The sequence below is a fragment of the Mustelus asterias genome, chromosome 16 (assembly GCF_964213995.1).
Source record: "Mustelus asterias chromosome 16, sMusAst1.hap1.1, whole genome shotgun sequence".
Taxonomy (NCBI): domain Eukaryota; kingdom Metazoa; phylum Chordata; class Chondrichthyes; order Carcharhiniformes; family Triakidae; genus Mustelus; species Mustelus asterias.
This window is the reverse complement of record NC_135816.1, coordinates 65,935,777-65,953,113: the sequence shown is the minus strand read 5'-3', so window position 1 is coordinate 65,953,113 and position 17,337 is coordinate 65,935,777. Positions and strand designations below refer to the sequence as shown.

General features: G+C 44.5%; 1 protein-coding gene and 1 non-coding gene across 2 annotated transcripts; both read left to right on the top strand.

The window, feature by feature from the left end:
• The first annotated feature begins 5,641 nt into the window (after positions 1 to 5,641).
• LOC144505356 (uncharacterized) lies at positions 5,642 to 14,306 on the top strand. The gene is made up of 6 exons (XM_078231478.1): positions 5,642 to 5,747; positions 6,050 to 6,172; positions 10,725 to 10,788; positions 11,904 to 11,963; positions 13,458 to 13,583; positions 14,154 to 14,306. Exons 1-5 carry the CDS (start codon positions 5,642 to 5,644, stop codon positions 13,504 to 13,506), a joined length of 402 nt encoding a protein of 133 aa, XP_078087604.1. The 3' UTR covers positions 13,507 to 13,583; positions 14,154 to 14,306.
• On the top strand, positions 6,735 to 6,939 carry LOC144505681 (small nucleolar RNA SNORA74). The gene has a single exon (XR_013499836.1). It is a non-coding gene; the product is annotated as a small nucleolar RNA SNORA74 (small nucleolar RNA).
• Positions 14,307 to 17,337: the final 3,031 nt, after the last annotated feature.

Below are 17,337 nucleotides of genomic sequence, written 5' to 3'. Positions count from 1 at the left end.
TTTCCTGCTCAACTTCACACTTTGCCAAAACAAATTCCACCCATTAACACTGTTTCTCTCTGCACCGATGCTGCCTGATTTGCTTAGTATCTCTAGTGTTAAATTAGGGGGTTTTTTTGCATCATTGCAGCTATATTTGGAGGCAGTGCTTATGGACAGTGACCCTCTCAAAGATCAGTTCCCACATCAGCCATATTATTTCCTTCTGAGCCTCTTTTCCTCCCCCTCCTACTACTCCGGGGATACAAGGCTCCCCCCTCCCCCCACCCTCCACCACCCCCCTCCATTGTACCTCTTCCAAAAAGATTTCCAGTGCTGCCTCTGCGAATCTGTGAACCCTTTCCCGCTGTCCCTGAGCCAACTTGATCCATGCCATTGTGTCAGCAAACACACTGCACCCCATCAGTGGAAGTGCACGCCTGGAAGCTACCGACAATGTCACTCAAAAATTGGCCCTCATCAGCACTTAAGTGTTAATTTGCAAAACCAGTGTACCTTACTCCCTCAGCACTCAGCTAGCACTTGTTTTCACCCATTTCTCAATGAAGTTGGTAGCACATTTGCCTCTGGATAACAATATTCTGGGTCCAAGTCCCATCTGATGCCCCAGTGCAGTACTGAGGGAGCATTGCACCGTCCAAGATGTGGTCTGTCAGACGCCGCTGCTTCCTTCGGGTGCAAAAGATCCCACGACATTTTCTCAAAGAGAAATGTTGTCCCCAGTGACCTGGCCAATATTTATCTCTCACCCAACATCACAAATAAAGACTATCTGGTCATTATCGTATTGCTGTTAGTTGCGATTGGCTATGCCTAAATTGGCAGCCATGTTTGGTGCATTACAACGGTGACTACACTTCAAAAGTATAAATCACCTCAGGAGGTCCTGTTAAAAGATATTATATAAATGGAGTCTCTTTGTTTAATTTACGAAATTTTCAGCCACCAGCAAACAGACCATTGGACATTGATAGGCAACATTGATGAGCATCTGTACTTCCACTGCCCCACCTACTGGTAAGAGAAGAGAATGGGAGACAGGGAAAAATCGAGGGAGAAAGATCAAATCTGGGAATATTACTGGACTGGGAACACTCATCATGATCCGTTAAATAGATTTCTTTCAGAAAATAATATTTTGGGAAGCAGTATATGATAATTTAACTCACATGGTAAGTGTAGCATTCTTGAAGGAATGTGACTCTGCAGCTATACTTTGCAAATCTCTTTACCCCTGCTGCATATCTTTCTATCATGTCTTTTTTTTCAAGTTTATTTATTAGTGTCACAAGTAGGCTTACGTTAACACTGCAATGAAGTTACTTTGAAAATCCCCTAGTCACCTGTGGCCAAACGGGCCACCTAAAATGGTGATTTACAGAGCACTCTGGGATAATTGGACAAGCACTGAAACAGCAGACTGCAGCTTAAAAGACAGATAAACAGGCTGCAGCTCAGGACGACTGAATACACAGGAAATAGGCCATCCCAAAGACAATGGACACTCTCTGGTCAAACATACTTGTTTACCAGACAAAGGCGAGCCTTAACCCCTTATTTGGGAGAGAGATATGTGACCTGCGTGCCTCCAGAACCTACAAGCATGGCCATTGGGTACATACCCAGAGATCGGTGTGGCAGCGCCTGATTGGATTCTATCAATCAGGGTGATCAAGTCCTGATTGATTGATTGACAAGAATCAGGAGACCACCCAAAAGGACACGAACGCAAGGAGGGATAAAAGGTGCTGCACAACAGAAGAAGCTCTCTTCTCTTCTCTCCCTCTGACCCCACGACCGTCGCCAGTAACGACCAGTATGAGGAGAGCCACCACACCCGAGTGGAAGAAAGACCAGAGCCTGGGCGCCAGAACAGACCAAAGGACCAGACTACACAGAGGACGACCGAGACCAGCGCACAGATAAAGGCCAATATCTGCTTGGGTACTTGCCAGTCACGCAAAGTTAAGTCAAGGTCTTGTATTGGACTTGAACTCTAGTATTTTCTGTAAGATAAATTATTGTTTGTTGGGTGGGTGATTATTGATTGTGTGTTTTAAATAAATATTGATTATACTAACATAAAGTCTACTCGCAATTCTTTGTCCATCGTATAAGGGTTAAAACAGACTGTGCGGCAGGCACAACAATTAGCGACTTCGCCGGGACATCGACAAGAAGTAACTTCGTTGCTCCGATATCGAATCCCACAGAATCTATATTGAACGATTATTTAAAACTCAGAGCCAACAGGTGTAAACTCCTTATTGGACAAATAACTGCTTTTGGGAAATTGTTTATTGTGCATGCATCGTTACTAACAAGGAGGATAGGGTAAACTCCGTAGCTTTACATTAGAATCCGGAGGGATTAGGACCGGAGCATAGCCCAAAGCCGTACCCGCAGTCCGATCGACTCCCTACCCCTTGTCGTTAAATATAGAATGGCAGGAAACAGCACAGAGACAGAGAAGTGTCCCATATGGGAACAAAAATCAGAGAATATATTGAGAAGTAAGGGTGGCCCCTATGGGTAGAATCTTGTGCCAATACTGAGATGGGACCGGGATCCCTGGGGCAGAAGTATTGGGACGATCTGAGGAAAGTTCAGGGAAAACAGGCAGACAAATGTGAGAAAGTGACTGCCATTGTGAGCTGCTTAGGACAGCTGCTAGGAACAGAAAAGGAATTAAACACAGCTCGTAAGGAACTGGAGGAATCGAAGCAGACACAGGAGGAAAAGGAGGAGGAGATTAAGAAGCTAAAGGAACAGCAGCAGGAGAGGATGGAGCAGATAAGAGCCGGAAAGGACAGAGAGGTGGATGAATTAAAGAGAACCAACCAGACAAATTTATTACATCTGGGCAATTTTCAAACCCAGTATGAGAGAGCCTACCAAGACACCCAGCGTGCTGTCTTGGCCAAAGGTGAAGCTGAGTGGGCGGTAACACGATTGGAAGCTAAGTGCACTGATCTGCAGGTGGCAATAAAAGCGCTACATCAGTAAAGAACAGAGACAGGCAACCGCTGACCACTCCAAATGCCAGCGAGAAATTTCACTGCTGGAATCCCGATTATCGGTTCAAAACGGATTTATGTGTATGTTCGGGACAGTCGAGGAAGAGGAGATAGAGAATGCAGATTGGGGAGAGTTAAAGGAGAATGCTAAACTTTATGTTACGCAAACCGAGGATTGGGGTCCACCACCATCTTTCCCACCGCGCCCCCAGATTCACCTCCAGTACCAATGCATCCAGTGATGACTGAACGTCGGGTAGGAGAGTCTTAGGGCCCAGCTCTTACATACACAACCCCCTTTACGGTGGCACAATTGGCTGAGATCGCAAATAAAATCACAACCTTTGAGCCATCGGCTGATCCACACAGTTTCTTTGAGGATGTCAGGCAGCAGAAGATAATGCATGGGCCAGATGAAAGGGAAGAAGTGAAGCTGATAGTCATGTGCTTAAGCAAGTCTGTACGGTCTGCCCTGCCAGCCCCTCAAAATGTCGGGGAAGGAACCTTAAACGAAATGAAGGAAGTGATATTGACCGCGGTAGGGTTAATAAAGGGGATTCTGTAGATGGGTTAAATAAATATAGACAGAGGAAAGGGGAACATCCGACTGCCTTTGCCAGTGGTTTATGGATCCACTTCACGGGAGGATGTGGGGAATTAGATCGAGCTAGATTAAATGAAACTGATTCATCCAAATGGGCTAGGACATTAGTCTCGCACACCACAGAGGAAGGCAAGAAAGCCTGGGCTAATTTTGACCCCGCAGAGACCACACACAATGAAGCATGGGTTCTCAGACGCTTAGCTCGAGTCTGGGAACAGGAAGTTCAGGGAGCCCCAATGTCATGGTCAGAAAGGGAGGTGAGAATGCTTCGATGAGGGCTAGCCAGGGTCCAGTATGGAGAAACAAGGATAGAGGGGACAACCAACACCAGAAAGGTACAGTTCCATCTTACACAGCAGCCCCGGGGAGAGATAGAGGGACATATTTTAACTGCGGGTAGCCAGGACACTTTGCCCGAGATTACAAGGTACACAGACTTGTCCTTTCGTAATAAATCGCTTGCAAGAAGTGTGAAAAGAACGATTTCAAACTGAAGTGGGCTGCACTTTAATACTGGTTGGTCTTAGAATTGAAATGGAGATGCCGGCGTTGGACTGGGGTGAACACAGTAAGAGTTTTAACAACACCAGGTTAAAGTCCAACAGGTTTATTTGGTAACAAATACCATTAGCTTTCGGAGCGCTGCTCCTTCGTCAGATGGAATGGAAATGTACTCTCAAACAGGGCACAGAGACACAAAATCAAGTTACAGAATACTGATTAGAATGCGAATCCCTACAACCAACCAGATCTTAAAGATACAATGTGGGTGGAGGGAGCATTAAGCACAGGTTAAAGAGATGTGTATTGTCTCCAGACAGGAGAGCCTGTACATTGGGGAAACCATGCAGACGCTACGACAACGGATGAATGAACACCGCTCGACAATCACCAGGCAAGACTGTTCTCTTCCTGTGGGGGAGCAAAGAACAAAGAACAAAGAACACTACAGCACAGGAAACAGGCCCTTCGGCCCTCCAAGCCTGTGCCGCTCCTTGGTCCAACGAGACCAATCGTTTGTATCCCTCCATTCCCAGGCTGCTCATGTGACTATCCAGGTAAGTCTTAAACGATGTCAGCGTGCCTGCCTCCACCACCCTACTTGGCAGCGCATTCCAGGCCCCCACCACCCTCTGTGTAAAAAACATCCCTCTAATATCTGAGTTATACTTCGCCCCTCTCACCTTGAGCCCGTGACCCCTCGTGAACGTCACTTCTGATCTGGGAAAAAGCTTCCCACCGTTCACCCTATCTATCCCCTTCATAATCTTGTACACCTCTATTAGATCTCCCCTCATTCTCTGTCTTTCCAGGGAGAACAACCCCAGTTTACCCAATGTCTCCTCATAGCTAAGGCCCTCCATACCAGGCAACATCCTGGTAAACCTTCTCTCCACTCTCTCTAACGCCTCCACGTCCTTCTGGTAGTGCGGCGACCAGAACTGGATGCAGTACTCCAAATGTGGCCTAACCAGCGGGCATTCAGCCTCTGATCTTCAGGTAAGCGTTCTCCAGGGCGGCCTTCACGACACCCGACAGCGCAGAGTCGCTGAGCAGAAACTGATAGCCAAGTTCCGCACACATGAGGACGGCCTCAACCGGGATGTTGGATTTATGTCACATTATCAATAACCCCCACAGCTTGCCTCCTGGACTTGCGGGCTGTCCTGTCTGGAGACAATACACATCTCTTTAACCTGTGCTTAATGCTCCCTCCACCCACATTGTCTGTATCTTTAAGATCTGGCTGGCTGTAGGGATTTGCATTCTAATCAGTATTCTGTAACTTGATTTTGTGTCTCTGTGCCCTGCTTGAGAGCACATTTCCACTCCATCTGACGAAGGAGCAGCGCTCCGAAAGCTAATGGTATTTGTTACCAAATAAACCTGTTGGACTTTAACCTGGTGTTGTTAAAACTCTTACTTAGAATTGAATGCAGCTCAGATCCTGGCACTTGCCTGATGCCTGGATCAAAGATGGCGAATGCCTTGCGCAAATCATCATAGTCACAAACTACGCATGCGTTTGTTCTTGGCAGGATGGTTGAAATATCGCGATAATGACGAGGGATATTTAAAGGGCCGTCAGGTGACGGCGGTCTTTTTTTGTGATGGCCGCTCAGGAGGTAGGTGGTGTAGGGAAGGAATGCAATCCAGTGTAATCCTGCACAGGCGAGGCCTGCCAAACAGCCCGTTTACCGTAGAATGATAGAGCAGGGTGCGAGGGATCGGAGTGCGGCTACATGGAGAGCGGGATGTATTTTATCTACCGGTAACGATAGGTTTATCACTGGGGCTGAGCAACTGGGCCTCATGGGGCGAATGGCACAGTCGCAGTGACTCTGCAACAGTACCCACGGGGAACAGTCATGGTTTATTTTAATGAAGAAAGCTGCCAGGTAGTTGTTTAATAGATGATCCCGGTTAGTGTATGGAATTTGTGAGAAAAGTGTTTTATTTCCGAACTGGGGCCCAAGAACAGGCTCGAATGGCCTCCTGCTCCTATCTTTTACAAACTGCTATCTGTTTCGTATCAGCTTTGGGGATTCTGGTAATTTTAATTATCTAAATTTCCTCGACTATGCTTGTGTTCCATGTGCAAGAGTGATGCCCTTTAGCACACCATGATTTTCAAGTTTGTTTGCTGAAAAGTGTGATTGACTTTTGAGTTTGGTTTTATTTGCAAATTTCCATTGTAGTTCTGGTTTTCAAAAAAGGTTGTTAATGTGTCACTTATACAGCATGGTGAAAATGTTCCAAGCTGTGCTGCATGACAATTTGATCCTGCTGCTTACAAGGTATTGATGGTGAGGTCAAAGCTGTTTTAGATGGTGGAGTTTAGGGTGGGAAGTTCAGAGCTTTGGTGTGGTGGGATGTGGAAATGGGTTGAGAAGGTGACTTAAGTGGGCACCAGGTAATTGGACTTTCTGTGGATTCACATGCAGGCTTTATGGATGTGCTCAAAACAGTAGTCCCATGGGTTGGCAGTTAATTTTTGAATTGATTTTTTAAATGATGCATTCTCTGCTAACTGCTGTAGTTCAATTTTTACTCCTTGCTACCAAAATTGCTGCCTGTTTTGTGTTCTGTCAGGCAGCATTTGATAAGGTTCTGCCAGTGGTAAGTCAGCTGTCCAGTGCTCTACTGTGCCTGTGCCAGTGTTAGACTGCTGGGAAATGAATTGGGCTGCCCTCTCCCTGGCTGCTTTCTGTTGCTGTTTTGGTAATGGTTAATTCCAGGTCTGGGCAGTGCCATGCATCCTTTGAGAGTGGACCACTTTTCACCAGTGTGAGTGGTCCTAGTTTGGTTGCAGACATGTTTCTCAAGTAGTTATGTGCTATCTCAAAAAAATGCTTCATTGTGAGGAAGCATGTTAAGTAGACAACCATGGCTGACAAAGGAAGTCAGGGATAGCCTAAAAGCAAAAGAGAATACCATGAGGTGAGGAATAGTGGTAAGCCAGAGGATTGGGAGGCCTTTAAAAGTAAGCAGTGGACAGTTAAGGATGGAGAAAATTAAATGGGGGTAAGCTAGCTATAAAGGAAGATTGCAAGAGTTTTTTAGATATATAAAAGGTAAGAGGCAAGAATGGATATTGGCCTGCTGGAGAAGTAGTAACAGGAGACAAAGAAATGGCAGATGAACTGAATGGGTACTTTGTATCAGTCTTTAATGGAAGATGCCAGTAACATGTAAGAACTTCAAGAGATTTGGGGGCAAAGGTAAATGTAGTGACCATCACTAAGGGGAGGCATGGTGGCAGTGGTTAGCACTGCTGCCTCACAGCACCAGGGACCTGGGTTCAATTCCTGCCTTGGGTCACTGTTTGCATATTCTGCCCATACCTGTGGGTTTCCTCCAGGTGCTCCAGTTTCCTCCCACAGTCCAAAAATGTGGGTTAGGTGGATTGGCCATGCTACATTGCCCCTTAGTGTCAGGGGGACTAGCTAGAGTAAATGCATGGGGATAGGGCATGAGTGGGATTGTGGTTGGTGCTCGGGCAAATGGCCTCCTGCACTGTAGAGATTCTGAGAAGGTGCTAGGGAAGCCAGATGGTCTGAACTTGGATAAATCACCTGGGCTGGATGGACTACATCCCAGAGTTCTGAAGATAGCTGAGCAGATTGGTGATTTTTCAGGGATCACGGGAGTCAGGGAAGGTCCCAGAGGACTAGGAAAAAGGCTAATGTAACACCACTGTTTAAGAAGGGAGGGAGGCAGAAAATGGGAAATTATCAGCCAATTAGCCTGACCTCAGTTGTGGGTAAGATCTTGCAGTCTGTTCAAGTTGAAATTGCAGAGTATTTGGAAATGCATGATAAAATAGGGCTGGGTCAGCATGGTTTTGTTAAAGGGAGGTCATATCTGACATGTGTTTGAATTCTTTGAGATAACTAAAGTTGGACAAAGGAGAGCTAGTGGACATGATTGATTTGCATTTCCTGCAAGGTTCCTTACAAGAGACTGCTAAATAAGTGAACAGCCAATGGTGTTAATTTTAATTTGATGTTTTTCAGTTTCCTTTGTACTTTGATTTCTGTTCGGGCTGTTCCCCCATCTTTTTGGGGAGCTGCCCCTTTTACTTTGTCCTGACTTAATTTGAGTTTGTTTATTTGGTTTGACCTAAAAAGAGGGCAAGGTACTGGCATGGATAGAAGATTGGCTGGCTGGCTGACAGAAGGCAGTGTGGGGATAAGGAGACCCTTTTCAAGATGGCAGCTTGTGACTAGTGGTGTTCCACATGGGTCAGTGTTGGGACTACAACTTTTCACTATATACATTAATGATTTGGAAGATGGAACTGAGGGCATGGTTGCTAAATTTGCAGATGACTAAGATGTGTAGAGGGACAGAATGTTGAAGTGGGGAGGCTGCAAAATAACTTGGATAGGTGAGGAGTGGGCAAAGTGGTGGCACGTGGAGTACAATGTGGGAAAGTGAGCTTATGCACCTTGGTAGGAAGAATGGAGGTGTAAACTATTTTCTAAATAGGGAAAGGCTTTGGAAATCTGAAGCACAAAGGGACTTGGGAGTCCTGGTTCAGGACTCTTTATGGTTAATGTTGCAGGTTCAGTTGGCAGTTAGGAAGGCAAATTCAATGTTGGCATTCATTTCTAGAGGGCTAGGATACAAGAGCAGGGATGTACTGCTGAGGCTGTATAAGGCTCTGGTCAGACCCCACTTGGAATATTGACAGTTTTCCTTTCCATACCTAAGGAAGGATGTACTGGCCTTGGAGGGGGTTGAAAGGAGGTTCACAAGAGTGATCCCAGGAATGAAGGGTTTGTCATTTTGAGGAGGCTGGGTCTATACTCAATGGAGTTTAGGAGGATGAGAGGGGATCTCATTGAATGGTGAGGATGTTTCCACGAGTGGGAATGACAAGAACTCATGGGCACAACCTCAGTGAAGAAATGCTCCTTTAAAATTGAGGTGAGGGATTTCTTTGGCCAGAGGGTGGTGAGTCTGGAACTCTTTGCTACAGAGGACTGTGGAGGCCTGGTCATTGAGTGTCTTTAAAACAGGTTCTTGATCAATCAAGGGTTATGGGGAGGAGAATCATATCAGCTGTGATTCAGACTTGATGGGCCGAATAGCCTAATTCTGCTCCTGTGTCTTATAGTCTTGTGCTTTGATTTATTAGGAAATGAATAGTTTTGAGGGAGCTCAGTCCCATTAATGAATTACCTGCTGCCTTGTGAAACTTTCATAGAAATCCTACAGTACAGAAAGAGGCCATTTGGCCCATCGAGTCTGCACCAACCACAATCCCACCCAGGCCCTACCTACATATTTACCCACTAATACGGGTCACTGTCTGTGTGGAGTTTGCACATTCTCCTCGTGTCTGTGTGGGTTTCCTCTGGGTGCTCCGGTTTCCTCCCACAGTCCAAAGATGTGTGGGTTAGGTTGATTGGCCAGGTTTAAAATTGCCCCTTAGAATCCTAAAATGCGTAGGTTAGGGGGTAAATATGTGGGGGTGGGGCTGGGTGGGATTGTGGTCGGTGCAGACTCAATGGGCCAAATGGCCTCCTTCTGCACTGTAGAGTTTCTATGATTTCTATGAATCCCTCTAACTTGTGCATCTCAGGACACTAAGGGCAATTTTTAGCATGGCCAACCAACCTAACACGCACATCTTTGGACTGTGGGAGGAAACCGGAGCACCTGGAGGAAACCCATGCAAACAAGGAGAATGTGCAAACCGCACACAGACAGTGACCCAAGCCGGGAATCGAGCCCAGGTCCCTGGAGCTGTGAAGCAGCAGTGCTAACCACTGTGCTACCGTGCTGCCAAACTTTCATCTACAAAGTTTGTTTGCATAAACTACCAGCAGTTCAAGGTAGTCAGACTTGTCATATCCAGATGACAGTTTTGTCTGTTATTGTAGGTTAACATCACATTATTTATTTAACTGCTTCGTTGGGTGTCCTTATCCAACCTGCTTTAGAATTGAGCAATCATGTGGCTTCCCTGTTACATTGAGTTACTGATTTGATTGCACTAAATGGCATGATATCTGAAGATTTTCTGGACTTGGGGTTGATTTGGGATTTGCTGGATTTTGGTTTCTTTGCTTTGGTCAAAGTTGAAGAACATTAATTTGTTACAGCAGACTGGCTTCTTGGCTTCAATGGGTGGTCATGTTTCATGGTGGTCAATGGGTGGCAGTGATTAGCACTGCTTCAGTGCCAGGGACCTGGGATTGATTCCTGGTTTGGGTGATTGTATGGAGTCTGCATGTTCTGTCTGGGTTTCCTCCAGTCCAAAAGACATGCTGGTTAGGTGCATTGGCCATGCTAAATTGTCCCTTGGTGTACCTGAACAGTTGCCATGGTGTGGTGACTAGGGGATTTTCACTCACTACCATTGCATTAATATAAGCCAACTTGTGGCATTAATTTTTAAAATTCCATTCTTAGTGGAGTGCAAATGAATCCTTGTACCTTTAGGTCTAAGGCAACTAGATCTCACTCAGTTACTTGACTGGTTTTCTTAACAGTTTTAAAAATAATGTTCCAGACAAACAAGTCCTTTAGTAATTCTTGCTTGATTAATTTCTAATGTGTATTTAAAGTGCTTGTTGTGTTTTTCTTTGCAGCTTTATCAAGTCTTTTGTGCAGCAGCAACGTAGCAAAAAACATGAACTTCAACTATCAATTCAGGTGTGTTGTGCAGACTGATTCTTTGATTTGGGCCATGTGCTGTTGGCAGATTGCAGGATTCTAATTCTGAAATCTTCTGTGTATTCAAATCGTCTTATTGCATCCATTTTGCTTTGATTGCTGTACAAGAGCTGTGCAGGGGCCCAAAAAAAACCCTGTCCCCAAGCCTGCTCAGCTATTCAGTTAGGTCATGGCTGAACTTCTAAATTAACTTCACTTTCCTGCTTGGCCCTTTAGTGCCTAGGAATCTTACTGATATCAGTCTTGAATAGATAATTCTGCCTTGAGTTGTGGATACTTCAAAGATTTATGGCTATTTAGTAATGCTTTAATTAAACGAGTGAGGAAAAAGATTTGGTACTTTTTGCATTTTCCTATTTTCTCATTCATGCTTTTTTCCTCTACATGACCCATCAGTGAACCCTGTTCAGGTGACCATCAAACAGAAGGAAGCTGTTTTGTCCCCCGAGTCCAGGCTACCTCCCTCAGTTCCCATTCTCATGATCCTGCAGGTCTGAGTGTCTGTTTGACTTCCTTTATATTTCATTGACCTGTGCTTCCCTTCACCTCCCTTGTAGGCAGCAACTTCCACTTCATTACCACTCTAAGTTGCAGCAGTGTGAGGATAAACTTGGATTTTTTTTACAATATAAAAAAAAATCTGTAGATGCTGGGGATCTGAACCAGAAAATCCTAGAAAAACTCAGCAGGTCTAGCAGCATCTGTGGAGAGATGTTATATCCAAAATGACTTCAGAATTTCAAAGAGCAGCTTTCAGATTCTGAAGTCCCGTTGGACCTGAAATGTTGACTTTCTCTCAGCTGTTGCCAGATGTGCTGGTCTTTCCAGCATTTTACTTTTGTACTTGTGTCTAGATTGGAATCCACAGCTCAGACTGAGGTGAGAACGTGAGCCACTCCATACCTAACCTTGTCATTATTGACTGCTCTTGGTATTTGTGCCCAGCTAAAGAAAATTATCATCATATCAATGTCATTGCTGCAAGTGAAACACAAATCTACATTGGAATTCTGCAAGTCAGGTCATACAGTTGAGTTCTTGTTTGTCTTGTCCTTGTAAAATGACTTTTGAAGTAAGTTGTTTCTAATCTGCAGGGTGGGACTGCTTGAATGGAAAGGCTGTTTGGAAGTGGTTCCCTCAAGATGGGGACTAAGGTAATTTGCTGTAAGTATGTTGGTGTACAATTTGGTCTAAATGATATTGGTATGACTGGTATCTAATGTATTTAAAACACTGGCATCAGTTTCTGCCACCCTTGTATTTATACTCAAATTTACTAGAGGGAAAAGCTGTCAGATTTCAGTGTTCAATCTGACTGCTGAGTTTCAAAAATTCTTGAGTACTTTCTGGAAATGTCCATCTCCCTTCCTTTCAATTGAAAAGTTGTCTGGGCTTTTTTAAATGAATTTTCATGTTAAACTTGAGTACTTTCAAGCTGTCTGACTAGTTGGGAACCAGAAGGATCCAAAAGGAGTGATTTCCCCCTCGGCTTAATGTTACAAGGGGTTTGCTTGTACATCAATATTTATGTGCATTTCCTGACTGACGCGGTTTAGGTGCAGCAGCAGAAATGTGCTAGTTCTCAGGTTTGCAATTGCTCAAAATGAATAGGACAGACATACTGTGGTGAACTAGGTCATCTTGTACTGTATAGCTTGCATTTGTACAGTAGTGGGGGGCGGGGTGGAGAGAACCCAAGTGTGTACAATCACTGCATAGACCTGGCCTTGCTGTGATAATCTAAACTTGGGATATTATAAACAGGAATTTGGCACAGGTTGCAGTGGCTTTTACCCACAGCTACCTGACTAAAGACCTGTAACACTTTAAATTGTGTAGATTTTTAAACTTTTTAAATTAGAAATATTTTGTATTGTGCTCTTGCTCAAACCCTTGCTTGTGGCCTGGTGTCTCGTCTTCTGCAGTCTCTTTGGAAAAATTCCAGTTCTAAGATGTTAAGAGTTTGGGGCCCTGATTGGCTCCATTGTATATCTAGCTTTAGCTGTCAGCATGTAGAGCAGTCCAGACATGTATCTACTCTAGCATTTCTGTACTGGCTTCACTGGCTGCTACACTGTATACAGGTTAGGCCTGTATACAAGTGGACGTAACATTTTTCATGGGTAGCCTGAACCTTTCATAGGCCTTGCCCCCCTCATCTTGATGAAATTAGAGGTTTAGATAGGGTGGATAGTGATAGCCTTTTTCCTCTGATGGAGAAATCCAGCACGAGGGGGCATGGCTTTAAATTGAGGGGGGGTAGTTATAGAACCGATGTCAGGGGTAGGTTCTTTACCCAGAGGGTGGTGAGGGATTGGAATGCCCTGCCAGCATCAGTAGTAAATGCGCCTAGTTTGGGGGCGTTTAAGAGATCCGTAGATAGGTTCATGGACGAAAAGAAATTGGTTTAGGTTGGAGGGTCACAGTTTTTTTTTTAACTGGTCGGTGCAACATCGTGGGCCGAAGGGCCTGTTCTGCGCTGTAATGTTCTATGTTCTATGAAGCTAGTTACTAAACTTGCTTATTATTGGTTTAACATGACATTTCATTGCATTTGGAAAATGCATGTGCAGCTGTTGCACAAATACTGCTTGTCATCCACAGACCATGTGCTCTTAACATATCAAGTGTGAATTGTTGTTTTTCAGGGAGCACCATGGCAATCGGCCTGCTTCAATCAGCAATGTTGATACCTGATGGATTATGTCATCCCTGATGTTATAAACCAGCTGTTGCTATTTGAGAATGGATTCTCCAGCTGTCTCTGCTGTTAGGTGAGCTTTCTGGGAATGAAGGACTGATTCCTCCCTTTTCAGTGCATTAATAACACCGACTGGAATATTCCCATGCATTTAGAGAATGCCCAACAGGCAGTGTGGGTTTCTTCCCTCCATTTTCAAATATTAATTTGAGCTTTTGGGCAAATACATTAAAATTATAAGAATCCCTACAGTGCAGGAGGCCATTTGGCTCATTGAGTCTGTACTGACTATGATAATGTCTCTTATCCAGATTCTCTTCTCCCTGCCCTGTCTCGGTAACCCCACACATTTACTTACCATGGCCGATCTGCCTAAATGGCACATCTTTGGTGTGGGAGAAATCAGGAGAACTAATAGAAACCCAGACAGACAGCATGTGAACATGCAAACTCCAGTCACCCAAGGCTGGAATTGGACCCAGGTCTTTGGTGCTGAGGCAGCAGTGATGACTACTGTGCAGCCTGAGACCTGTCTACAATTTGTAATCTGCTAAATGATTGTAGTACTTTAAAATCATTGGTCTGCATTATTATGCATTAGTGTTCACAATAAGAATAATAAATATTTCTCCTTTTTTTTCAGTCTTGTGTACACAGCATACATTTGGAGGTGGTTTGAAAATGACATCAGCTTGGAGTGCTCTGCTAAATGAAGAATGTGGTGGATTTCTGTTCAGTCACTGAGCAGTCAGACTGCAGTGTTGCACAAATAAAAGTAATAAATAACAAAACCTTGTGTGCTATTGAATTTGTATAGATGCAAGCTGAAAATGACAATTTGGGAGCATATTGCAAGTTTTTGCAATATGGCATTGGTATACTCCTTTGTTTTAAACATGTTTTGGTGTTAAACCATGCAAATTGATAGCATCCTAAGATTGGGAGGTAACCATAAGTCAAATTGGAGTAACTGGGGAGCAAATAACATTGTACTTGGGGCACTTCAGCCAACTGTTTTTTGGGATTCAATAGTGAAAATTGTAGTGATTTATATTGAGTAATATCTACATCCAGGCTGGTGCTAGCTTTAGAGGTCCAAAGGAAGTTCATGAGAACAATCCCATGAATTAAAGGATTGTTTGATTCTGGGTCTGTACTTGATGGAGTTTAGAAGGAAGGGGGGAATCTGGGTAGAGGATGTAGAGATGTTTCCATTAGTCGACTAGGATCTGAGGACATGACCTCAGTAAAAGGGGTGACCCTTTAGAACTGAAGATGAGGAATTTCTTCCACCAGAGGGGGTGAATCTGGAATTTGTTATCTCTCATGACTGGAAGCCAGGTCATTGTTTTCAAAACAAAGATGGGGTCTTGATGGTAAGGGAATCAATGGGTATGGGGTGAAGGCTTGAGAAATATATCCGCCTAACCAAATGGTGGAGCAGATTTGATGGGCCCAGTAGCCTATTTGTGCCTGATGTGGAGATGCTGGCGTTGGACTGGGGTGAACACAGTAAGAAGTCTCACAACACCAGGTTAAAGTCCAACAGGTTTATTTCGTAGCAAATACCATAAGCTTTCGGAGCACTGCTCCTTCGTCAGATGGAGTGGAAATGTGCTCTCAAACAGACAATTTGTGCCTGGCAGGGTAGAGGAACACTTGAAGGTGAATTTTAAAATTGCTATTGCTTGACACTGCTCTGAAAATAAACATGATGTGGAGATGCCGGCGTTGGACTGGGGTAAGCACAGTAAGAAGTCTCAACACCCAAGTTAAAGTCCAACAGGTTTATTTGGTAGCAAATACCATAAGCTTTCGGAGCAATGCTCCTTCGTCAGATGGAGTGTTCTCTGTTCTTCACGACAACGCAGCGTCACTGAGCAGAAACTGATAGCCAAGTTCCACACATGAGGACGGTCTAAACCGGGATGTTGGATTTATGTCACATTATCAGTAACCCCCACAGCTTGATTTCACAAGCTGTACTGTCTGGAGACAATACACATCTCTTTAACCTGTGTTGAATGCTCCCTCCACCCACATTGTCTGTGCATTTAAGACCTGGCTGGCTGTAGAGATTTGCATTCTAATCAGTATTCTGTAATTTGATTTCTGTTTGAGAACAGAGACCACTCCATCTGACGAAGGAGCATTGCTCCGAAAGCTTATGGTATTTGCTACCAAATAAACCTGTTGGACTTTAACCTGGTGTTGTGAGACTTCTTACTGAAAATAAACCCCATCTACTGAGTTTGTACTGGTATTTTGCTTTCTACACCTATCTATGACTAACACTACATTCTGCACTTATTTCCTTCTGAATGGTATGTTTTGTCTGTAGTGCAAATACATGTGACAATAATGCAATCAAAAGATGCCAGATTTGGTTGTCTAGTGAATGAACTGTAGAGAAGCCATTAAATAATAGGACAGAAGCACTTTGGCAGAGTTGAAAACAAAAGAAAATCAGACATGAGGGGCCTGAAATTGGAGAAAGGAAATGTAAAAGGTGCTAAAAGCATCCATTAAGTGATTGGAGCAAGGTACAGATTGTTATGGGGCTATTTTTTAGCACTGAGTGCCTTGTTCGAGTATGTCGCTTGTCGACAGCTGCACACACCTGAATGGAATCCATAACATCCACCAGATGGTACCACAGCCAGAGGCAGAAGTGGGGTTGATCTCATGTACAATACAGCCTTCACCACAGAGTTTGCAGACAAGTAGAATGTGAGACCACTGAGAACGGAGCCAGATAAGGTTAGTTTTTGCTCAATTGTCTGGAGATATTTACCCTTTAAATCATCACATGAATACTTGGTGATGTTTGTTAGCAAAACAACAGTACAATTAGCAACACACCAGATCCAACAATATTTACAGTAACATATACCCCACTCGTGCAACCTGGGAGTAGTACCGTTTGCTGTCTAACCACGCCTGACCTTCGGGGCATGGTAGACTTCAGTCTCAAAGGTAAAGTCTTTAGGTTCCTGTAAACCTGCTCCTTGTCCTCTTCATCCGGTATTGTGATCACCACGAATGTGACGGGACATCAACATCCATTCATTTCTTCACACCGGGTACAGTAATTCTTGACTTCCCTCATAGACTGATCATGTGGGCCGGAGGACACGGTTTTTCCTTCTGCAGCCTTGATGGACGCAATGCACATCCTTTCGGTGGTCGAATGCACATCACCAACTATCCCCTGAACAAGTTGGATACCCCACTTGTCACATACATTAATTTTCTTTAACGGGTTTGTAGGCCCAAAAGTGTTAGAATCCCTGCAGTGCAGAAAGAAGTATTGCAAACCGATGCTATACACTAGATACATCGATGACATTTTCTTCCTTTGGACTCATGGTGAACAATCACTGAAACAACTTATGATGACATCAACAAGTTCCATCCCACCATCAGACTCACCATAGACTACTCTCCGGAATCGGTTGCATTCTTGGACACACGCATCTCCATTAAGGACGGTCACCTCAGCACCTCACTGTACCGCAAGCCCACGGATAACCTCACGATGCTCCACTTCTCCAGCTTCCACCCTAAACACGCTAAAGAAGCCATCCCCTACGGACAAGCCCTCCGTATACACAGGATCTGCTCGAATGAGGAGGATCGCAACAGACACCTCCAGACGCTGAAAGATGCCCACATAAGAACAGGATATGGCGCTCGACTCATTGATCAACAGTTCCAACGCGCCACAGCGAAAAACCGCACCGACCTCCTCAGAAGACAAACACGGGACACAGTGGACAGAGTACCCTTCGTTGTCCAGTACTTCCCCGGAACGGAGAAGCTACGGC

What these genes read in the sequence shown, in the direction of transcription:
- LOC144505356 (XM_078231478.1), top strand. Translation starts at nt 5,642, where the DNA reads ATGCGTTTGTTCTTGGCAGGATGGTTGAAATATCGCGATAATGACGAG. An exon ending in TTGTGATGGCCGCTCAGGAG is followed by an intron (nt 5,748 to 6,049) that starts GTAGGTGGTGTA and finishes GATCCCGGTTAG; the next exon opens with TGTATGGAATTTGTGAGAAA. An exon ending in CCCTCAAGATGGGGACTAAG is followed by an intron (nt 11,964 to 13,457) that starts GTAATTTGCTGT and finishes GTTGTTTTTCAG; the next exon opens with GGAGCACCATGGCAATCGGC.